At 54.9% G+C, this 23,319-nt stretch overlaps 1 protein-coding gene across 1 annotated transcript; it reads left to right on the top strand.

The window, feature by feature from the left end:
- Sema7a (semaphorin 7A (JohnMiltonHagen blood group)) lies at window positions 1-23,056 on the top strand. Its single transcript, XM_027926162.2, has 14 exons — window positions 1-198; window positions 13,769-13,920; window positions 14,385-14,426; window positions 15,107-15,199; window positions 15,409-15,493; window positions 15,641-15,751; window positions 16,290-16,429; window positions 16,966-17,150; window positions 17,975-18,083; window positions 18,174-18,372; window positions 20,980-21,107; window positions 21,291-21,445; window positions 21,642-21,703; window positions 22,019-23,056. Exons 1-14 carry the CDS (start codon window positions 27-29, stop codon window positions 22,378-22,380), a joined length of 1,995 nt encoding a protein of 664 aa, XP_027781963.1. The 5' UTR covers window positions 1-26; the 3' UTR covers window positions 22,381-23,056.
- Window positions 23,057-23,319: the final 263 nt, after the last annotated feature.

The raw sequence follows: 23,319 nt of genomic DNA, 5'->3' as shown, positions 1-23,319 counted from the left end.
TGCCGCTGTCGCTCCGGGGCTGCGGGATGACGCCTCCTCCTCCCGGACGTGCCGCCCCCAGCGCACCGCGCACCCGCGTCCTCAGCCCGCCGGCTCGGTCCGGGCTCCTGCTGCGGCTGCTGCTGCCGCTCTGGGCGGCCGCCGCCTCCGCCCAAGGCCACCCGAGGAGCGGACCCCGCATCTCCGCCGTCTGGAAAGGTAGGCGGCGCCGCGCGGCCGGCGGGGCGCGGGATCGGACGCTGCGCGGGGCGGGTACGGAGTGTGCAGCACCAGGAGGGAGTGCGTGCGCGCGGCTCTGCGGGTCCCGGGCTGTCCCCGCAGAGAGCGTGTGGGTCTGGGTGAGTGTGTGTGAGTGTGCGTGGTGTCACGCCGGAGCAGGCTGTAACGCTGCAGCGTGCGAGCGGCTGGGGCCAGAGCCCCAGCTAAGTCGCTCCAAGTCCGTAGGCAGCCGGGAGCCGCAGCGCCCGGACGCGGGGGGAGGGTGCGGGCCCTCTCTCGGCCCCCAGCCGCTTTCGGTCTTTTAGAGCGGGGTCTTCTCCGCAGGACCCTTTTTCTGTCCCGGCTCCCCACCTAGACCCCCTCCTTCTGAGCTGCGGGCTCTGCAGGCGCGCAAGGCTCTGGCTGGGCCGGTGAAGGGGGCGCGGACCCGTTGCTGCCGCCGCTGCGCTCCGGCTGCGGGAACAAAGACCCCGCCGCCTGCCCCCGCCCCCGCCCCGGCCCGGAGCGCGGGCCAGGCAAGGGGGTGGGCACCCTTCGGCGAGCCGGGACGAGGTGTGGTGCGGGGGCTTGGGGCACCTGGGAGCTATCTCTGCTATGCCGGGACCGGCCGCTCCCCCCTTGCCCGCACGTGGCAGTTGTCACCAGGAATCGGCGCTAGCGTGGGGGGCAGTGCCCACGGGGTGGGGCGAGGCCATTGGGACCCCTGGCCGGCCAGCAGATATGGGGCAGGTAGCCTTTAGGCCACAGTGGATATGAGAACCTGGGGGACGAGAGTCTCCTCCAGGGCACCTCAGTTTAGACCCCTGTACAATGGGACGGAAAGCTGGCTAGGTGGGGGTTTGAGGCTTTCTGCCGCTAGGGACTAAGCTCCCCTCCCCTGCATTGCATATAAATTCCTCCCCGCCCCCAAGCGGACTAGCTCTGTCCCCAAATTTGGCGTCTCTGCATCTCCCCTGTGGTTGTGGTGGTGGGACTCACAGCTGGGGCTGTTTGGGTCTGTCCCCATCGGGAACCCTTTGATGTCTTTGGCAGTTTGCAGGGATTGCCAGAGTCTGAGCATTATCTGGGGCAGGTATTCTTAGCAGAAGGGGGGGGGGGGGGGGAACCACACACAAAATGAGTGTCCTGAACTGCCGCAGCAGCTGAAGGAATGTGACTCCCCCAAGGTCACTGGGCGGCTTGAGCTCACGGTGCAGGTGGGGGCTGTGATCAGGTGCAGGACCAGTCCCGATTTTGCATTAGGGAGGGGAGACGGATTTAAGTGGTTCTTCAACCATAAATGAGATGCCTGTGGTCTCCAGCGCTGCTATCCAGCCAGAGGTGTGCCTGGTGTGAGTGGAGCAGTTTGGCTGGAACTCTGGCAACCCTCTGTGGTGAACATTTGCACACCCTTTGCTCCAGCAGGGGCTTCCTGTGTTCCCCAGGATCTTTGCCTTGCCTCAGTCCCCTTGACTGTCTTGGATACCACAGCACATGAACTGTGACTGGAGGGGACAAATGGCCTTGACTAAGTGTTCTGGAATCTCCCCCTGCATCAAACCCCTTACATTTGGCTCTGCTCCCCGCCCCCCCAAAATCTTCCCTTGATGTCCCCCTCCACACACTTAAAGTACACCCACTTCTTAGCACTTAATGCATATCTCCTCATCCTGGGCACTTAGGTTCCACCCTGAGGCTATTTAAAGCTGCTTTCAGACCTCTTACCCACTTTTCCAAGCTCCCAGCCTAGCTCTATGCCCCCCTTCCCCTGCCCACAGCTCACTGCTGTGACCACACGGGCCATGTCCTCTGCTTGGTAATGCACCATTGACCCCAACTGGTTGGGGCTCACCAGCCAGTTACCAATCTAGTCCAAGGACAGCCTGTGGTCTCCTTCACCAGTGCCAGGTACCCCACTGGCCAAACAGGCCCTGCCATTCACCTGCTCACCAGGGCCACCAGCTGGTGATAGTATGCCCGGCTGACAGCTGCCTCCTGTCTCCTGTGGGGTGACACATGGCAGTCGGACAGAATTGAGTTTGGGTCAGGCAAATCCAGGACTGGAGTGAGAGGGGGCCCTTGAAGGCTTGCTGTAAAGCTAGAGCCCTGTCCACCAGTGGGTGGGGTATGGCACCAGGAATGACTAGATCAGGGACAGCAGTGGTTCCAGAGCCATATCTCTAGAAGACATAGATTGGGATTTTAGTTTTGAACCATGACAGGTGTAGGGACAGGTATGGAAAGGTCTTTATTTTCTACTGTTTGAACTCCTAGGGAAAGGTTGGAGCAGGGGGCTCTGGAGGGGTCCCAGCCTGCACCTGTTGGAAAGTTTGCTGCTTCTTCAGCCCAGTGAAGACCTGGCGCAGAGCAGCTTGGGCCAGGAGAAGAGATGTGCCAATGTGGTGTCCTTGAGTTCTGCATCTATCTTTGACCCTCAGAGCTTACTAGGGCAAGATGGGTTTGGGGGATTGTCCTTCCAGGGTGTCACTGACACAGTTCAGTCTAGGGTGTGAATGTGTGGTCCTGACCTTTCTCAAGCAGGGGCAGGAAGAGTGGATTGCAGGTGAGGGCAAGGGATTGGCAGAGTTGACAAATGTGTATAAGCTGTGCACCTGTCCCTAGTCCACCAATGGTTGAAGGAGGAGGAAAAACTCAGGAAGGTGTTGACTTCCAGGGTCAGAGGTGAGCCATTCCACAGCGGGGGAAACAGCCCATCTCATCTCTACCTACCCAGCTGGTTCTGCCCTCTCTCTGGTCCAATTAAACAACAGGATGTTATTGTTGACTCGGTGGCTGCTGGGGAGTCATTATGAATCCACTCCCCAGGGCAAGGGGTTGTTGTCACCTTCTCTAGGGGATGAGGTCACACCTGGGGCTCCCCAAGCATCAGCATTTCCAGTGGAAATCCTTACCTCCTCAGGGACTTGGGTGTATTCATCACCTTCAAGGTGAACTCCCCCTGCAGAACTGCGGGGGGGGGGGGGGGTGCAATTCCCAAGGCAAAGGGGGAGTTTCCTAAGCTGGGAAAAATGCTTGGTGATGTCACTGTTTACTAAACTCTATGATCTCTGTGTCCTGGATAGTGAAGAATATGAGAGCAGGGGGTGGGGGGATAGACACTGGCACAGGCCCAAGATGACCCTGGCATGGGCAGAGGGGAGAGGTAGGAGGGCAGGAACCTTGTTCTGGTCCCAGCCTAGCTCTGGCCGTAATTGCTTTGTGACTCTGGGCAGATCATTGCCTGTTTCTGAGTCTCAGTTTCCCCAAATGGCTGAAGAGGTTGGGGGTAGGAGCTTGTTAGTTTCTGAGCCATATGCCTCAGGATTCCTGATTCTCTGAGGTGGGAAGGGCTGGGCAGAGTCTGGTGGCCTAGTCACATTTTTTTAAAATTTTGAGTGATAGAAACCTCAAGGGAAATCCTTGAGTTTTTTGTTTTATTCTCTTTTTCTCTCATGGGCTGAAAGCTGAGGATCAGTTGGAGGAAGTAACTTCTTGCCTTGTGGCCTCAAGGGTAGATATATTCATTCAGCATATATTTTCTGGGGTGAACTTTCTGCTGGTCTGAGGGCTGGACTTGGGGACCTAGCAATGAGAAACTTGATGAATCGGTGCCCTTGTAAAGGGGGAGACTAGGCAGATAGATCTGTAGTGAGATGGAATGTAGCAGGGCCTGTAATGGTGGGCAGCTATGGGGGCTGAGGAGATGCTTCACCCAATTTGCCTAATAAGAGGACATCCTGGACAAAGTGGCAAGCTGAGATGGCACTAGTAGGAGTTAGCTGGGGGAGAAAAGGGACAGGAAGATTTCAGACCCCAAAATTTGCATCTAGGACCACAGAGATAGTCATATGAGAGCCTCCCAAATGGAGGTGTGGAATCAGCCTGTGGTGGGACCTGGGGACCAGGAAGGTTACTTACAGGAGGGGTCCTCTGAGCTGGGCCGCTTGTCATTCCATGGCCAGCCCAGCACTGGGGAAGAAGGCTATATCATTTCAAGAAGTACCTGCCTCTCCAGTGCTGGCAACGCTGTGGCCCATGGTGGCTTCCTGGTGGGAAGCTGGGGCTGGGTGCAGGGACACCAGGGCTTTCCCCATTGACTCCTGGCCGCAGGGGATTCTCCAGGTGAGGAGGCCTGTCCCTCAGCTTTTGTCTCTTTCCACTCTTCCTTTGTAGAGACTGTCCATGCCAGAGGAGCTTCCCACCCACCAGCCAGGTCCTGTTGGGGGGGTGGGGTGAGCAGACACCCTTCCTGTAAAGGGAAATGTAACAAAGGTCGGTGCCTTATGGCCTGGATTGACTAGGGAAGGGCAAGCAGGGGCATCGTCCTCTACCCTCTGGCTTAGGAATTTTGATCCCTTTAGTGGGAATAGATCATTTTGAGTTGGGGGTGGGTCCTGAGCACTTGGAGGGAACAGGGCAAGCTGAGCATCTCTCTTTGAGGAAGGCACAGCCCAGGGGACAGGATCTGACAGCTTGCAGAGGGCCTCAGCTGATATCTGGTCTCCATCTTCAGATCCACATCCCTCATTTCACCCCATGCAAGATGACTGGTTTTGTCACAAGAGGCTGAGCATACTTCCTCAATTTTTCTGGCAGCTCGGGGGCTGAAAGGTTTCCGTTTCTCTTGCTTTCCTTTTTTGGCCAGGCCTGACTGCCCCAGAAGCCTTCCTTCTTTCAGATGTGGGGAGAAGGGGGCCTTTGACCCCTGGCCTTACCAGCTCGCCTGTCCTCAGTGAACCAGGCAGGCCAAGGAGAAAGCCAGAGGTGGAGGACCTGGCCCTGCCTCTTCAGAGGCTTGCTCTTCCCTAGTCAGTCCAGCTAGGTCCAGGCCATAAGGCACCAACCTTATACAGGATGATTCTCCATCCCCTTTCATCAACCAGGCCTTGGCCCTGACTCTGACATCTCTCTAGGACAGTGCCCTGCTCTCCTCAAGTCTCCTCTGTACCTCTGTGTCACCATTCTACATAGAACACACAGCCACAGGGCTGCCACTTTCCTCAGTGCCAGATAGTGGCCTAGCCACTCCTATCTCAACTCCATGATTCTTTCCTCGCCACTCCCCGCTTCACTCCTACCTCAGGGGTGCCCCCCTCTGCATTCCATTCATCCTTTTCCTCCTTTCTGTCCTTCAGAATTGAGTCAGTTCTTTTTCAGTTCCTCTGAGGAACCTTCTTGGATGACCTTAGCCCACACAACCTGATAGTACAAAGCTTAGGACGTCAGAAAAGAAATGTCAGATCAGCTGGGTCAACCACACAGTTCTCAAATTAGGAAATTGAAGCCCAGAGATGACAGGGACTGGCCCAAGGACACCCGGCAAAATAGACAGAGCTGGGACCAGGCAGGACTGAGTCCTCTGCCCTGAGCCTGCGCTGGCCCCAGTTCTTGGCTTTTACCCAGTTGTCTATCTGCCCTCCTGCCCTGTCAGGATTGGATCTCCCTGTGCCCATCTCCTCCTCAGCCAGCACAGCTGAGTTCAGACTCTTGCTACCTCAGAGCTGTCCTCACGCAGGAGCCACATCAGCCAGGAATGTCATCTCCCCAGGACCTTAGATTTGGAACAGTTAGATGCACCTCTTCTGGCCTTTCCTTGGGATGGCTAGGCTCAGGTCTCCAGGGCAGGTTGATCCCTGTCACTGCTTGGGCTAATCTGGGTTTAACCATCAGGGCAGTGTGGGATTAGGCTGATCCTGCTGTGCCTCCTGTACCCCCTGCTTCTAATCAGGGCCATGGGCTTTGTGCCAGCACCCTGGGGGACCCCTGATTGTGGAGGGCAGCCAGCTTCTACCCCAATGCCTGCATCTATGTTCAGCTCCTCTGGGGGAGAAGCAGGAGAAGCCCTGGGGTTGCCCTTGGGGAGCCCCTAGGTGCTTAGAGCTGCCTGTGACTTAGTGAGGACCCCTGGGAGGTAATGACTAACCCAGAGGTATAGCCTAGGACCTTGACAAGAGGTGAGAACCGGAAAGGTTGGTGTAGACTGGTACTATCAGGGAAGGTTTCCTGGGGGAGGGGAAGGAGACAGGTTACAGTGAAGGACAGGGACACAGGGGACATGGGAGTCGGAGGGAGCCATTTGTAGTGGTGTTTGCGTTCTAGCCCAGGCCTCTGGCCCAGCCTATTGAGGAAGGAAGGTCGACAATGGACAGTGAGCACCACCCTATCAGCAGCTAGAAACCCTTCCTGAGATGCCTACTCCTCTGCCATGGGGCCTGGCCCACTCCAGTGAGGCCTTTCCCTACTGTCCCAGCTGCCCCTTCTTGCCAAGCCCTAGAAATGGATGACGATGGAGCCACAGGAGGCCTAGTCCTCACTTGCTCTAGGACCCTGTGGTCCAGGTGAAAATCCCACCAGATAGAGTGATCTGAGAGAAGACAGTGCATGCCAGATGGTGGATGGTGCAAGGTCAGGAGCAGTAAAGGCTGGAGCAGTCTGGAACACTTCCTGGAACACAGGGATTTAAGGTGGAGCTTCCAGGACAGGTGAGATCCATGTGCAGGAGTGAAGGGACAAGGGCAAGCACGAGCAGTGTGCAGATGGGAATGAGCCGTGGCAGAGGTGCACAGAGGTGAGGTGGCTTTGATGGCCCTGCCCTGAGGAGTCAGTCCCTATTGGGAAGCACAGTGGGAGCCCTGGTGGATTCTTGAGCTGAGGAGCTGGGGGTGGAGGCTAATGTTTTGGCCAGCGCTGGCGGGGTGGAAACCTGTGTAGGCATGCAGTAAATAAGGACTGGTCAGCACGCCCTGCCCTTCACCATGCTCATCTCCAGACCAAACTATATTTTTCTGTTGGGAGCAAAGATCTCAGGAGGCTTATCTTCCCAATTATTCATTTTGGTCAGTACTCAGGGCTAGAACCCATGCTGCACCCCCAGATTCCTGTTCTCTGTGGGCTTGCATACTCATGCTTGCTTATACATACTCCGGGATGTCATAGGTGGAGGTCATGTAGCCAAGTAACCTCTGGAAGGCCCTGTTCCTGGAGTACAGTGTTACAAGCACTGATTCTACAGTCAGTCTGCCTGAATGTCGACCTCTGTTCCCCCACTTATTAGCTGTGTGGTCCTGGGTAAATTACTCAACTTCTCTGTGCCTCACTGTCCTTATCTCTCAAATGAGGATAATAACAGACATACCTCATACAATGAATGATTAAAAGAATTAATACATCTAAAAATCACTTGGAGTAGTGCCTGGCACATAATAAATGCTTTGAAGGAGTTGGGGCAGGGGTGTCTTTGCTATCATCATCAAAATCAACATCCTCTTTCCCTCTGGTGTCTTTGGTTTCTGGTGGAATGCAGTCCTGGCAGTCAGGCCCCTGTAGCTCCCCGTCATGGGCTGTGCTGGCTGTCTGCCCTTGTACTGTCTCCCCTGCTGGTCCAGGCCCCGGCCAGGGCTGAGGAACCTTCTGTTTCACAACAGTCTCCACCTGCCTACCTCCCTTTACTTGGGGTGCTATTTTCTTCTTCTACCCTCTGCCTGACCCCTGCCCTGTCTCTGGGCCCAAGGGCAGGCCCTGCACCTCTGCCTGTTCCTCTGCTTTGAAGGAGCCACCAGCTGACCTTGGCTTCACTGGGGCTTTTGGAACCTGCTGGGCTAAAGAACAGGTGGAAGTTAGACAGGACATGGTGTTTGTCCTGGGCTTCCTGCTTTCCCTGGGCTTGAGCTCAGAGCCTCCTACTCCAGCGGAGCTCAGTGACTTCACTCCCTTTCAGTTGTCTCCCCTAAAGCTTCCTTTTCACATGGCCCATTATTCCCAAGATTTTGCCCCACCTAGACTCCCAGTAGCCAAGCCTGGTCCTCTGAGCACAGGGATGCAATGCAGAGAGCACCAGCCCTTAGAGACTTGGAGGGATCTTGGTTTTCCTGTCTGTAAAATGGGGATGCAAACCATTGTCCTGTCTTCTTTGCTGGGTGGTTGGGGGATTTGGTGGGCTAGTTATTGAGGCAGGTGAAGTCATTAGCTACTGTCTCCACTTCCACAAAGTGCACTCTGACTTCTCTAGCTTTCACAGGCCGGGTTTCCCAAAATGACCCATGAACTTCACCCTGTTTCGTGATTTGTTCCAAAAATCATCGTGGGTCATAAAACTCAGATCTTAACAAGGTCAACTCCCCCAACCCCCATCCACAAAAGGGACCCAACTGAGGAAGGCCAGCCCCTGCTCATAGTCACAGCCACCCAGATGCTGAAGTGAATATGAGTCTTTTTGGAGCCAAGGCTGAGCCACAGGTCAAGTGCACTCCCCTCCCACCCACCACTGACCTTGGTGGACGGTGGATGCTCCCACTGCAGCCCAGCACATAGCTCGATGTTCCCCTGCTGATAAAGACGGGTGGACCCCTCCTTCCTCTGGGAACTGAGTACCACCTCGAGGCCTTGCCACCAGCACAGATGTTCTGTCCTTACCAGGCATCTGTTGGAACCTGACTCTGCCTCAGTGTTGCCAGGACCCTAATAACGACCATGACCTTTGCTTAGCACCAGGCCAGCACCACCCTGGAAAACAAGGCTTCTCACTCCTTCTTTCCTGGCCATATTGGAAGAGGTAGCGTCATGGAATATTTGTTCCTGTGCACCCGCTGCCAGCAGAAGGGTTTTTCTTCACCCCCTGACACAGCACCTGCAGTTCCACCATTAGTCATGCCTTTGGGTTTAAGACTTTGATTGCTAAAGACCCCCTGGGAGATCAGGGCCCCACCTGGAAGGTGGGTGGGCGGGTGATTCCCTTTAGTTGTCAGGTTAGTGACTTGGCGCCTAGTGAACAAGGAAGAGAAGGGTAGGGAGAGGGATGACGCAGGGAAGTAGAGAGAAAGAGACTGAGTAAGACAGCTTTTTTTGAAAATCAGAGGCTCTCAAGAAGTCTAGGACGTGTGACTGGAGAGATACAGCGAGGTAATGATTCCAGAATCCTCAGTCTCCCTTGCTGTGTGTTGTTGGGCCAGTGGCAGAGCCTCTCTGGCCTCTGGAGCCCCCTCAGCTCAGTGACTGTTTGGATTCCCTCCTTTCCACCTTGACCTGAAGGGTGTGGTATTCCTGAGGGTGGAGAAGCTGCAGACTAATTCCTGGGATCCATGTGGCCCATAACTCTTCTCTCTGGCCACGCCAGGGTGTAAGAGGGCCCAGCAATGCAAGATGGAAAAACTGTGGGTGGGTGGCTGGGTTCCCGACCTGAAGTGGCCTGGCTCCTGCTCCTTGGTTGTCTGACTCAAGTGTTTCCTGCTGGGATGCCCACATTCCTGCCATTCTCTCTGCCCACTTTTAAAGGGCTTCTTGAGGTGAGCATTCAAGGTTCACTGGGTTGGTGGGTCGTGTTGGAAGACTCTCCCTGCCAGACTAGACCAGCCCTTGATGCCTCTTTTGTGGACAGCAACCCCTCTCTGCCCTCCTCTTAGGATGCCTTCCTGTTTTACAAGCAATGAGGACAGTGGGGACCAGGGTGAATACAAAGAATGATGTCCCTCCAGGCAGACCTGTTTTGTCCCCACCCTGCGGGGTCTGCAGCCAATTTGCTAGTCAGTCCATTACTGAGACAGTGGGGTGTGGTAAGAGGAATCAGGGCTGATTGTTTGTTTGTGTGTGTGTGTGTGTGTGTGTGTGTGTGTGTGTGACTGGGCATTGAACCCAGGGATACTCTACCCCTAGAGCTACATCCCCAGCCCTTTTTATTTTTTGAGATATGGTCTAACTAAGTTGCCGAGGCTGGCCTTGAACCTATGATCCTCCTGAGCTGCTGAGGTTATAGGTGTGCACCATGGTGCCTTGCCCGGCCCAATTCTTTTCAGCGGGATCAGAGCCCTCCACCTGGGGGCTGTATCTATGTAAGACCACCTCCCACTTGACCCTTATTATATCTGTCCGGAGCTGGAGCTGGGCCTTGTAGGCCCTGCCATTTTGAGGTGGTGCGGACTCAGGAGACATGGGGCCTGGCTAGGTTTAGGGCATCCTGAGTGTCCTCTTTATTAGTCTAGCAGAGCAAGGATTGGCTCGGAATCACATGGAGTGGGGGTTGGTTTTCTTGTGCCCAGCCTGCCTTTGGGCCATGTCCTCCCCATGTGCCCCTAGCCCCCTCCTCTGCCTGAACCCCTGGTTATTCTGGGAGCTTTTAGCTACCACTTAGTCAGCCACTAATGCGTCAGGCCGGGGAGTGAGGGGGGAGACACGGTGCCAGACGGTGCTCCTTTTAGACACAGGATGGGAAGCAGGGGGAGCCAGGAGGTGGGGGGATGCCAGAGGAAGGGGAGGCATTCCCACTCCTGGCCCTGCTCCTCAGGAGAAGGCAGCAGGGGAGACTGATGGACAGTGGGTCAGTGTGTCCTTGGGCTGTCTGCTTCTCCCCTCCCCCATCACACAGGGCCCACCTTCCCGATTCTTCTCTCATTAGAACTCTGCTAGGCTGTAGCACCCTGCTTTCTGGCCCATCTAGCTTTTATTTGCCTCCCCATCCCTTTGGGTTCATAAGCCAGCAAAAAATAAATTCTTTAATGATGTGATACTTCCTCCCTTGGCCTGGGCCTATTTAAGGCAGTCCCCAGCCTTGCTCAGACCCTGCCTGGGCAGAAACCTGAAGTCTGTCCCCTCCCCTGGCCAAGCTCTCTCGTGTTGATCCAGCCGGGCCACAGATCCTGGCCATGATGGCTTGGTGCTGCCTTCACTTCCAGGCAGCCCTCCTGCCCCTGAGCCCCCAGCCCCCTCTCCTGCCGACCTGAACAAAGCTTCCTTTCATGTATTCATTGAGCTGCCGCTCTGACACTTCCTCAGCACAATCAGGCCCTTTGAGGGCCTCGGGCAGTGCAGGAGCCGGGGCTGGAGCTGTGGTGGAGATTGGGCCAAGGTCTTGTCCTGGGGCCGAGCTGGTGCCATCCCCCCACCCCATTCCATACACATCACCAGGCACAGAGCCAGGAGAGGCAGGAACCTGGGGGTCACAGGAGGCAATGATCCTGGGGTCCAGTTTGTTCTTCTGCAAAATGGGATGAACAGACCTTGTCTTCCCTTACTGTAGCCATTACAGCCAGCGTTTGAGGGGAATAGGCTTGCAGACCCACACAGGACAGTCCTGGTCCCACCACCATCACCCTCACCCAGCAGCCGGCAGCCTTCTCCCTCCCTTGATGTCGTCAGCATATACTTCATGAGCAGCCCTGGACTCTCTTCTGAGGCTGTTTGGCTTAGAGGGCCAAACAGCCTCAGAAGCTGTAGAAGCTTCCTGTTGTACAGCTGTCTCACCCTCAGCCTGGATTCCCAGAGCAGGGCCAATTCTCCCCTTCAGTCCTGCCCTCCAGGCCGTGCCTCACTTATCAGGCTTGACTCCCCAGAGCAGGCTCAGGACTGCTCTCCTCCCTTTGATAACCTTGAAACCCTCAGACAAGGGCTCTCACCAGGGTCCCCTCTGGTGTCTCTTCCCATATGAGTAGAGCTATGGTTGTACATTGGCCTTGCCTGTCCCTCCAAGATCTGGGGCTATGGCCCTGGGGCTTGTGTGGGACTAAGGGACTGGTGGAGTTGGCCAGTGCAGCCTGAGGACTAAGACTTCTTTCCCTTGTCCCACAGTGCTATTTCTCAGACCCCAACCCAACATCTCCAGATGCAGTATGTATGTTTTCCTGGCTGCCGGGCTGGCTGTGGAGGCAGCGGGAAGGGAGGTGGGGCTGCAGACTGTCTGAATCCCGGGCTGGCTGGCCCATGGGGACTCTGGCAGCTAGCTCAGGCTGCAGGTGAAAGGGGAGCTGTGGATCTGACTCAGGAAGGCCACGTGCCTGTGGGCCGCCGACCCCAGAATTCCAATTTTACCCCAGCTAGAATTAAGTCAGAGCAGGGCAGAGCCGGGCAGAGCCGAGATCTGCCAACATCCTATGCTCACTCCAAGCCAGCAGCACAGAGCTGGGCTCTCAGCCCCTGCCTTACGCATCTGGGGCTGATGGGGGTAGCGTTGGGGTCCGAGAGTGCTGATTCCTCTGAGCTTTTGGGTCAAGCTATTGGTGGAGTGCCCCAGGAGGGCCAGGCCAACCAGAGAGCAATGAATTTGGCACATCTCTGTGGCCAACCATGCTGACATTCCCTTGAATGCTCCTGAGAACTGTTACTGTCTGGGTGAACCAATCTGTTCAGCTTGCTAGCGTGATCTTGGCGAGGCTTATACCCCAGGGCTTGTATCTCAGTTTCCTCCCTTGTACAGTGAGCCAAGCCACAGCAAAGGTACCAAATAAGAAAACATCCACTTCCATGGATGACTTGGCCACACAGTGATACGTATTTCTAAGGAAAGAAAATGAAGGTATAGGTCGTTCAAGTGTGAGGTCCAGCTGCTTCTTGCCCCTGTTGAATGGAGGATCAGTAGGAATGGCCCAAATGGCAGCAAGAGGGATTGGGGGCAGACTTGAGGAAATGGCAGTTTTTCTCTGTCTGGGCTGCAGCTTGTCCTACTTGGGTGTCACTGCCAAACTGGCTGTCCCAGAGTTGGTTGCAGCTGAAAAAACAGTGGTCAGACCAAGTTCCTGGGTGAGGCCCGAGGCTGAGCAGAGGTGGGAAGATGCTGGCAGTATATGATTGCTGAGGGCACAGCCACAGACTATCCCATCCCTGTAATTTAGTCTTGCAAACAGGACAACCTCAGCAATGTCACCGGAGATGAGACAGCCTCTCCCTAGAGGCGGCGGCTGCAGCTTTTTTTTTTTGGGCAAAATTGTCCTGGTCAGCTCTTCTATTGAAAGCCCAGCCTATTCTCTGTGAAGGTCCTCCTGTCCCAGAGTTGCTGGAGAGGGAGAACTGATCCTTATCCCCAGGAGATCTGGCATCTCAGTAGGTGAAGCCAGGCTCCAGTGGGTGGTGCTACAGAATGGTGCAGGGGACAGAAGCACAGGCCCTGGTTCAGAGGCTGCTACTCATCAGCCCCAAGGGGGCTGCCCGTCCCTTGACCTCTGTTTACCCAGCCTCGAAATGGAAGGGAGTGGGTGTTATGATTCCCTTTAGTTCTGATCTAGTGTCCACTAAGGGGTGGATGTTATGATTCCCTTCAGTTCTGATCTAGTGTCCACTAAGGGGCGGCTGGACGGGGTTGGACAGAACTTCCTCAAGGAGAGCTTAGGGTTCTGAACAAAGGGATTCTGGGAAAATATGAACTCTAAGGGGTATGCTTAGAGTCCCTGCTGTTTGTTCTGTCTTGTGGCAGCAGAGCTGATGAGCACTGGTCCTCCTGCCCCAGCCCAGCCCCTCAGGAGTGCGCATGTATTTGGGGGATGGGGTCTGTTCTCCCCAGACATTCCCCAAGCCCTCCCCCACTCTGAGGTCACATATAAAGTGGAGAGAGAAGCTGTCCTCCTAGGGGAGTGGCTATGGCTCTGGGGGAGGACAGCCAGTTGCTGGACCCTACTAAGGGACTCATTATTTCTCCTGTTCATGGCTCTCTGAGTTCCTGTGCTACCCCATCCCAGACCTTGTCTCTGAGGCCTCAAGTGCCTTGAGCACCAGACATCAGTTGCCACAAAGTGCTGGTGTGCCAGGGGCAGGTCGGGGTCCTTTTGCTAAAGCCCAGCCTTAATGTTTCTATCCATTGCCTCCTTCTCAGGCCGTGCAGGGCAGGACCGAGTGGAGTTTGGCCAGACTGAGCCCCACACCGTGCTTTTTCATGAGCCAGGCAGCTCCTCCGTGTGGGTCGGTGGTCGAGGCAAGGTCTACCTCTTTGACTTCCCCGAGGGCAAGAACGCCTCTGTACAAATGGTGAGCCTGGACCCCGCTCTTTTCCTTTCCTTTTCCCTCCCATACTACCTCTTCTCTCCCTCTGACCCTGGTGAGGAGCCTCAGGGAATGAAAGCTTGGATCTTTCACTTCCATATCCACAAATGGTTTCTGGGAGAGGCTCCCTAAAGTTGGTCCAGTTTGGTGTAGGGAACTAACATAACTTGCCATGTGGGTAGCACTGATCCGGAAGGCTGGGACAGGAAGTTAGGCTCCAGAACCCATGACCCATCTCCTGAGGTCTTGGCTTTGGGCTCCTAGTATCAGACTAAACAGCTGTGTAATCTTGGGAAATCTACTTACCCTCTCCAAGCCTGGGTTGTGCGTCTTATCTAGAAGATGAGAATAGTGGTCACTTCGTCTAGGGCTTGTCCTGAGGCTGCAGGATAGTATTTCAGGGCATGTTACCACTGGCAGAGTGGGCTAATGCTTCTTCCCTTCCCCAGGTGAACATCGGCTCCACAAAAGGCTCCTGCCTGGACAGGCAGGTGAGTGTGTGTGTGTGTGTGTGTGTGTGTGTGTGTGTGTGGCACTTGGGTGGCCAGCCCCCTTGGAGATAAGGGAGGAAACCTTGAGAATCTGAGGCAGGCCAGGAGTGGTAGTATATGCCCGTAATCCCAGTGACTCAGGAACCAGCTTCAGCAGTTTAGCAAGGCTCTAAGCAATTTAGCAAGACCCTGTCTCAAAATAAAAATTTGGGGCTGGGGATATAGTTCAGTGGTTAAGTGACTCTGAGCTCAGTCTCTGGTATAAAAAAACAAAAACACAACAAACAAATCACAAATATATATTCAAAATAAAAATGCCTAGGGAGCTATAGCTCAGTGGTAAAGTGCCTCTGGGTTAATCCCCTAGTAGCCCCCGCCCCATGCACAAACATGAAAGAAGAAAAAAAGAAGAGGTTCTGAGGAAGGAAGCATGATTCTCCCCAGGCTGAAGGGGGAGGTGTGGGACTATCCTAGGGGCCCCAGTCTGAGCAGGAGACATTATCCCTCTCTGGAGGCCTCTGTTCTTGGTGGAGGCAGTGGGAGTGGAGTCAGCTGGACTGTCCTGGGAGGCTGCCACCTTCGCTGAGCCACTTCTAATGTCTTCTTTCCAAGACTGAGGGTCCTACTGCCAGGGCCTTCCACCAACCCAACTTCTTTTCCTGTCTTTCTTCCTGGAATAGGACTGTGACAACTATATCACGCTCCTGGAGAGGCGGAGTGAAGGGTTGCTGGTCTGCGGCACCAATGCCCGCCGCCCCAGCTGCTGGAACCTGGTGAGAACCTCTGTCCACCATGCCTGAGCTCCCTCTTTCTGGGTGGGCTTTAGCCCCTTATGGCAGGAAGGAGATGGGGAACCTTGAGGTTGGGCTTACCCAAGAGTGGAGTCCCCGTGAGGGAGAGCCTTCTGGTCAAGAATCAAGACCTCATGGGGGGTAATGGCTATGAGATCATGCAGCCATCTAACCCCCTTGGTGTACCCCAGGTGAATGGCACTGTGGTGCCACTTGGTGAGATGAGAGGCTATGCCCCCTTCAGCCCGGATGAGAACTCCCTTGTACTGTTTGAAGGTGAGGCAGCGCTGCTGCGGGGGCCCTTGGAGGATGCTGCTACACCAGGCCAGGGGAGGGATGGTCAGCTCCTTGTCCATTGGCCTGGGCCCTAGGGGAAGGACGTAAGGAGGTGCCCTTACCAACACCCCCCACCACTGTCCCTAGGGGACGAGGTGTACTCCACAATTCGGAAGCAGGAATACAACGGGAAGATCCCTCGCTTTCGTCGCATCCGGGGCGAGAGTGAACTATATACCAGTGATACCGTCATGCAAAGTGAGTGGGACTGCAGCTGGGCCATGCTGGACCAGGGGATGTGTATGCCCAGATCTCCCAATGGGCCATTCAGAAAAGCAGGGTCTTGGCGGAGGCCTGCGCAGCCCGTGCCAAGGAGTTTGGGCTGTGAAAGCAGAGGCAGGGTGGGCCTACACACCCTGGGAGCAAACACAGAGGAAGCCCAGACCAAAGTTCATCCCTCTACTGAGCTCCTAGGGGGGCCACCCCTCTCCTTATTAAGGCTCTGCCAATTAGGCAGAAGTGACCTGGGAGTCCCCAGGGACTTTCCCCCAGTCCCCAGGCATGAAGTCATTCCTCCTGGGCCGATGACATCTTATTGTAGGAGGAGGGCAAAACAGGTGTGGAGTGGTGCTGCAGAGTCTAGGGCCTCTTGGGGTGTTGGACTTTGTGTTCTGAGTTTATTCCAGGTATAATTTGCCCTGGGCTTGTGTAGACCCTGGGAAAGTGTGGCAGGGTTGGTGTGGGTCCCTCATGCAGGCTCCCCAGCCTCACACCTGTTCACCTGTGTCCCTGGCAGACCCGCAATTCATCAAGGCTACCATCGTGCACCAAGACCAAGCCTACGATGACAAGATCTACTACTTCTTCCGGGAAGACAATCCTGACAAGAATCCCGAGGCACCTCTTAACGTATCCCGTGTAGCCCAGCTGTGCAGGGTGAGTGGGTGTGTGAGGGGGGATGAGTAGGTGAGTATGTGTCTACACACAAATAGGAGTGAGTGAGGATGTGCGCGCTTGCGTGAGTCTGTGTGTGGGGCTGTGGGGGCAAATGTGGGTGCACAGATCATCATGCGTCTGAGTGGGTAAAGATGGTTGAGCTCATGTGCATATGTGATGTGCCCGAGTATGTGAGTGACAGTGTGTTGATGAGTGTGTTTTGCTTATATGAATAAGCTGTGCCCTGTGTGTGTGTGGGGGGGTCAGATGTGTGTCTGAGCCTGTGTGTTGTGTGGGGACCGAGCACTCTCAGCATCAGGACCTCACTGTGTGCCCTGTGCCTTTGGTCAACCAGGCCTATGACTGGAGCCTGACCTGAAAACCTGCCTATGCTCTCCCTGGAAAATTCTGACCCCTTTACAGCTTGTCCTTCTCCTCCATAGCCCTAAGGCTGACATTCCTCATAGCAGATGCCTCGGGTGTGTGGGGCAGCCAGGCAAATTCTGAGAAATCACCTCTTTCCTCTGTCCTTCTAGGGAGACCAAGGTGGTGAAAGTTCACTGTCAGTCTCCAAGTGGAATACCTTCCTGAAAGCCATGCTTGTGTGCAGCGATGCTGCCACCAACAAGAACTTTAACCGATTGCAAGATGTCTTCCTTCTCCCTGACCCCAGTGGCCAGTGGAGGGACACCAGAGTCTATGGAGTTTTCTCCAATCCCTGGTAAGAGACCTTCATCCTGGGACTGAGGCTGGCATTAGATATGTCCAATAGGGATCTTAGTGTTGGGCCCTGCTGATGTGGCCTGAGCAGGGATCACAAGCTCAATGACAGGGCTACTGCTGGGTGTGGGGTAGGAGTAGGCAGTGTAAACGTGTGTACTGTTGGTCGTGATCATGTACACATGGTGTGTGGTCATGCATCATATGCACACTCATGCCTGTGTGTCTTACCATGTGTATGCTCAGAGCCCTGGGAAAGGCTGCTGAGGCCTCTCCTGGGGTGCTGGGTGCTGGGTGCTATCACACCTGCTCATGCATCGCCTGCGCCTGATAATTCACACTTCTTAATCGCTCTCATTGATGGAAAACAAGGCAGACAAAAGTGCTGGGGAGCTAAGACCCTGCTCTGTGGTTCCCTGTGTGGTGGAGCCACCAACTGGGGAGGGATAGGGGTCTTGCTTCCTGGAACATCAACACTCTGCATCCTGTGCCCAGGGAGTCTAGAGAAGAGAGTCACCCAGCTCATGTTGGGATTCCTCCTGCCTTGACATTGGGTAGAGGTGGCCTCTGAATTCAGTGATACTGTAGCGCAGAGCATAAGGTTGTGGTTTTAGATGTCAGGGGAGAAAAATTAGGTTGAACTTCTCTCCCTCCTGCCTTTCTCCATTGGTGTTTGGTGATGCTGTGAGTTTGGCTCCAAAGATAGTCCTGGCTCACAGACCAGGGAACTGTGGATATGGCCCACCTTCGAATGTGGCTGGTCTGGATGAGTGGGGTTGGGTGGGTCCTGGGCCCCCTATTGAGGTGGTCTCTGTGTCCCTGCAGGAACTACTCTGCTGTTTGTGTGTATTCCCTCGGTGACATTGACAAGGTCTTCCGCACTTCCTCACTTAAGGGCTACCACATGGGCCTTCCCAACCCTCGGCCTGGCAAGGTGAGCCGTAATACCAGCTGTGACCCAGGTCCCAGCCCTCTCCTAAGTCCCCTCCCAGCCATCTGACTGACCCAGGCTTGCTTTCCTTAGTGCCTCCCAGACCAGCAGCCGATACCCACAGAGACCTTCCAGGTGGCTGACAGTCACCCTGAAGTGGCGCAGAGGGTGGAGCCCATGGGGCCACTGAAGACACCACTATTCCACTCTAAGTACCACTACCAGAAAGTGGCTGTCCACCGCATGCAAGCCAGCCATGGGGAGACCTTCCATGTGCTTTACTTAACCACAGGTGAGGGGCTACCCTGGGACCCCCTGGTTTGCTTTGTAAAAATGGATGTGAATGGTATAAAGAAGAACATAGGTAACATTTGGATGGATCTTCATATGTGGAAGGAAGAATTGATTGGCTGTAGCTTTCAGAGATTAGTGCATGGGGTTGGGGAAGATCAGGAAAGTGCGGACGGCTTCCTAGAAGAGGCAAGGCAGAGGGAAAAGTAGGAGACATCTAGGATGAGAGAAGAGCACACAGAATTTGGGTAGAAATGTGACAAGTCTGAATGAAGCCCAGTATAGCTTTGGTTCAGATGTTTGTCTCAGGGAATAAGATGGTGAAAAGAGATGTGGAAAGTCAGGAGGAGGGGCCTGGGAACTGAGCTTCCTGAGAGTCCCTGCCGGGTAGGATGAGGACCACAGACCCTTTCCCTGACTTGGGGATTGTGTGGATGAGACAATACATTCGAGAACATGAGGAAGGAGTTCTAGACGGGAGAGCCATGACAAAGCCTCACAGAGGACTGGAGTAACCTCTCCTCTTCCCTGGAGGCCTTCCTGGGAGAAGTTGGGTGGAATGCCCTGGGAGATGGTTCTGCATTCTGGAAAGCTGCTGGGCATGGAGGAATCAGCCCTGAACTGGGTTTCTGGCAGCTTCCTGGTCTCAGACTGTGGGCCAGGATGGATCCTGGGAGTGGGCTTGGAGGCCAGTGTGGGCCAGGGCTGCAGGCTTTCCTCAGACTAGAAAGGACCCTAGCACCTCTGGGGCCACCCATTTAGGTCCCAGACACCCACCCTCAATGATTCACAATCCCCCATGTGACTTTCTGCTGCTGTTTCACCTTGGGGCTATCTGGGCTGTGGTGGCCTGATTGGAAGCGAAAGTCCAGGGCCATTGTTTGGCTTCTGGAAGCCTCAAGGAGAAGAATTTCCCGTGGGGCAGGACCTGAGCTCTGGGTCCTGGGATTCCATCCCTTTATCCTTCCATTTATTCTGGCTTCACAGGCTCTTTGTCCTTGCTTTGCCTTCACAGTACATGGCCTAGCTGTTGTGGTTAGCCAGGGGATGGCAGGGCACTGGGAGTAGGGCTGAAGAAGTCACAATACAGGATTGGGAGCAGGAATCAGGACAGGAAAGGCCAGACTTAAGTGGACTTCCTGCACACCTGGGCTGCCAGCACACTCAGGGATTAGGGGAGGTGTCTGGTTCTCCTTGAGGGCCATGTGAGAGGTACTATTTTGGAGCCTGCAGCATTTGGAAATATTGGGGCTAGAACTTTTTGAATGGAGGGAGGTTACTGGGAGAAATTATTGACTCTGTTCCTGAGAAGTTTACCAAGGAGGTGTTCCTGGACCTGTTTAGAAGTAGGCAGAAGGAGGGCTTTGTGTGTGTGTGTGTGCGTGTGCATGAGAGAGAGAGAGAGAGGGAAAGAGAGAAAGAGAAAGAGAGAAAGAGATAGTGACTGGGCTGGGGGTTTATTAGGTCCAAGGAGCCTCTGGCCAGAACTTAGAGTCTTCAGATGAGAATCACAGAGACCTAGAGAGAAACTGTCCCAGGCAGGCAATCATCTGACTGCTTTTTTGGGGGCAGGTGATGCCCTGGGAAATGGGGAGGGAAGGAGGCTATTCTAGAAACTGGGACAGCAGGTGAGGTGGGATTAGGAAGAACAGGGGTCAGGGTGCCCATTAGTTCCCAACAGGTGCCAATGGAGATTGGAGAGAGTATTGGTGTAGCGAGCAGCCTGCTTATGTGACCTTGGGGAGTCCTTATAAGGAATCTAAGGTTCTTTTCAGATCTAAGATTTTGAAAAAATTAAAATATCCCCTAAGACTAAATGCATTGTGGAGTACTGGATTGGATCCTGGAACAAAAGAAGGACATTAGTGGAAAAACCCGTGAAATCCAAATGAAGTCTGCAGTTTAGAGAATAGTAATGCACCAATGTCAATTGCTTAGTTGTGACAAATGTGCCATTGTTATGTAAGGCAGTCACATTAGGGGAAACTGGGGGAAGGCTAGACAGGAACTCTCTGTACTATCTTTGCAACTTTTCTGGAAATCTAGCATTGTTACAAAATAAAAAAAAATTATTTAAAGAAAATATATCTTCTAAGAGTCCAGGAGTCAGGGGAGTCTTGGAAGAAGCTGAGGGGTGGGGTTCTGACAGGTCAAGGTTCCAGCTTGTTCTCTTCTGATCACCAGCCATGTGACCCTGAAATAGTTGGTTACTTTTCTGAGTTTCTTTCCCTTATCTGTGAAGTGGGAAGAGAATGTCCATCTGGAAGGGTTGTGGAGGGGTGACAGAGGTAATGCATGAGCGTGGGACTCCTGGTTTGCCCTTCACGCTGCAGCCTCGGGCACATTGGGGCTCCTCTTGGAAGAGCGCTAGGCCTCCTGGAATGGCTGCTCAGGACTAGCCTTGGAAACTTCCCGGCTGCCCTTGGGCTTTGCGTTCCTTCCCAGTCACACTCTCCTCACCCCACTCCACCCCAGTCCTGTGACCCTTGCCTGAGTCACAACTTCCTACCCCTCCCCATCCCGTCTTTCCCAGTACCCAGCCTCGAGGGAGGCTGCCCAGCTCTGATGTAGGGCCCTTGCCTGCTGACCCTCTGCCCACTGTCCACAGACAGGGGCACCATCCACAAGGTGGTGGAGTCAGGGGAGCGGGAGCACAACCTCGTCTTCAACATCATGGAGATCCAGCCCTTCCGCCGTGCGGCTGCTATCCAGGCCATGTCTCTGGATGCTGACCGGGTGAGCCTCCCCACCCCTGCTTTGGTTCTGTGGGGCTATCCCGACAGCCAGTGTGCATGTGTTTTGCATGTCATTCTAAGATCCTTTGATCCTTAGGGCCTGCCCGGCCACAGGACCCCTTGTCTGGGAGCTTAGGATTCAGCATAGTGGCCCTGTCCTGACCCGGTCTTGTTTTCTTTCCAGCGGAAGCTATATGTGAGTTCCCAGTGGGAGGTGAGCCAAGTGCCCCTGGACCTGTGTGAGGTCTACGGTGGGGGCTGCCATGGATGCCTCATGTCCCGAGACCCCTACTGCGGCTGGGACCAGGATCACTGCGTGTCCATCTACAGCTCCCAACGGTATATTGCTTGGGGTTTCTTGGCCCTGGGAGAAGGTGGACATGGGAGTGGGGGTGGTGTTGAAGGGCTGCAGGAGGTGTTGTTGTGGGGCCATTTTGGCCAGACTCTTCTCTTTGCCAATACTGTGTAAGGAGTGAGGTCAAGCCAGAGGCCTGGCTGCAGCCTCCCATCTGAGCCTCTCTTCTTCCAACTCCAGGTCAGTGCTGCAATCCATGAATCCAATGGAGCCACACAAAGAGTGTCCCAACCCAAAACCAGGTACCTGATCTAGCCCCACAGGCCACAGTTCCATGAGTGAAGTACATCTGTGCCCCTGGTAGCTTTGGTCTGAGGGAGACATGAGTGTGACCTGCAGGCTCCAGGCAGATGGGGCAGGACAGTCTGGCCAAGGGAGCCCTATGCTGCTTTTGAGAGGGATGGAATGAGGATTGTGGGAGAACAGAAGAGAAATCTAGGAACTGGGTCCTATGTTCACTCAGAAGCCTTGCCCTAGAAGCTCAGTCTTCATGGGAGGACACAGCCTCCCTTAGGATCCCTCAACCCCTCCTTACAGCTTCTCCACTGTCTCCCCAGATGAGGCCCCGCTGCAGAAGGTTTCTCTGGCCCGGAACTCTCGCTACTACCTGAGCTGCCCCATGGAGTCCCGCCATGCCACCTACTCATGGCGCCATGAGGAGAACGTGGAACAGAGCTGTGAGCCTGGCCACCAGAGTCCCAACTGCATCTTGTTCATTGAGAACCTCACGGCCCGCCAGTATGGCCATTACCGCTGCGAGGCCCAGGAGGGCTCCTACCTCCGTGAGGCTCAGCACTGGGAGCTGCTGCCTGAGGACCGTGCCCTGGCCGAGCAACTGATGGGCCGTGCCCGTGCCCTGGCCGCCTCCATTTGGCTGGGGATCCTGCCCACGCTTGTTCTTAGCCTCCTGGTTCACTAGTACCTCCAGGGGCTAGAAATGTCCCAGGCTTCTGCAGCCCAGGGACACTGGAAAGGTCTCGCACTCAGAGCCGGCTGGCCCGGAAGCTCCTTGCCTGCTGTTTCTTCCAGGGGGACTGAATAACCCAATAGGGGACCAAAGGCCTGGAGATGTCCAGCCGCAGGCGGCTGCTGGGCCCCAAGTGGGATGGGGGTGGAGGGGGGCCAGAGAATGAAGGCACTAACTGTGAAGTGGGGTGGCAGTGACCCAAGACTTTATCTTCTGGAGAATATTTTTCAAAAACTCCTCACACTTGACTAAATGCAGCGATGCTCCTGGCTTGAGAGCCTTTGGGCCGGGATATGGGTTTGGGAAAGGACCTGGATCCCCACCTCTGGACCTTGGGGCTGAGGCCTGAGTCCTTCTGGACTCTGTACCCAATTGCAGTCTTCCTCACCTCCTTCCTCCATGTCTGGATGGCTAGGGTCCCTACATACCTAGGGCTGCCCTGCCAGGCCCCGCCCTCTGCAGCTCCGTCACAGTCTGGGTCCCACTGAACAGTCGCCTTGCATGTTTATTGAAGGATGTTTGCTTTCCGGACGGAAGGACGGAAAAAGCTCTATTTTTATGTTAGGCTTATTTCATGTATAGCTACTTCTGACTGCATCTGTATGAAAATACCAAAACTACATGCTGGGGGGGGGGAGAGGGAGGGGCAGGGAAGGGTGGGGTGGGCGCTGGTCCCAGTCTGAGGCTCCTGGGGTTGGGATAAGAGTCCAGGGACAGGCATGGGTTCTAGGAGAGTGGCATGAGCTGGCTCTGCCCCAGGAGCCCAGCCTGAGGGCGCGAGCCCCTGGTGTGGGGGGGTCCTGGGGGTGAGGGTGAGGGAGACAGGGGAGAATGAAGGAGAAAACTGAGCCCTAGGTTCGCCACATTCATTTAGAAGGAGGAGCCGGGTCC

The sequence above is a fragment of the Marmota flaviventris genome, chromosome 2, assembly GCF_047511675.1.
Source record: "Marmota flaviventris isolate mMarFla1 chromosome 2, mMarFla1.hap1, whole genome shotgun sequence".
Taxonomy (NCBI): Eukaryota; Metazoa; Chordata; class Mammalia; order Rodentia; family Sciuridae; genus Marmota; species Marmota flaviventris.
Note: the sequence above shows the minus strand (reverse complement) of the source record. Positions and strands in the feature narration are given on the sequence as shown.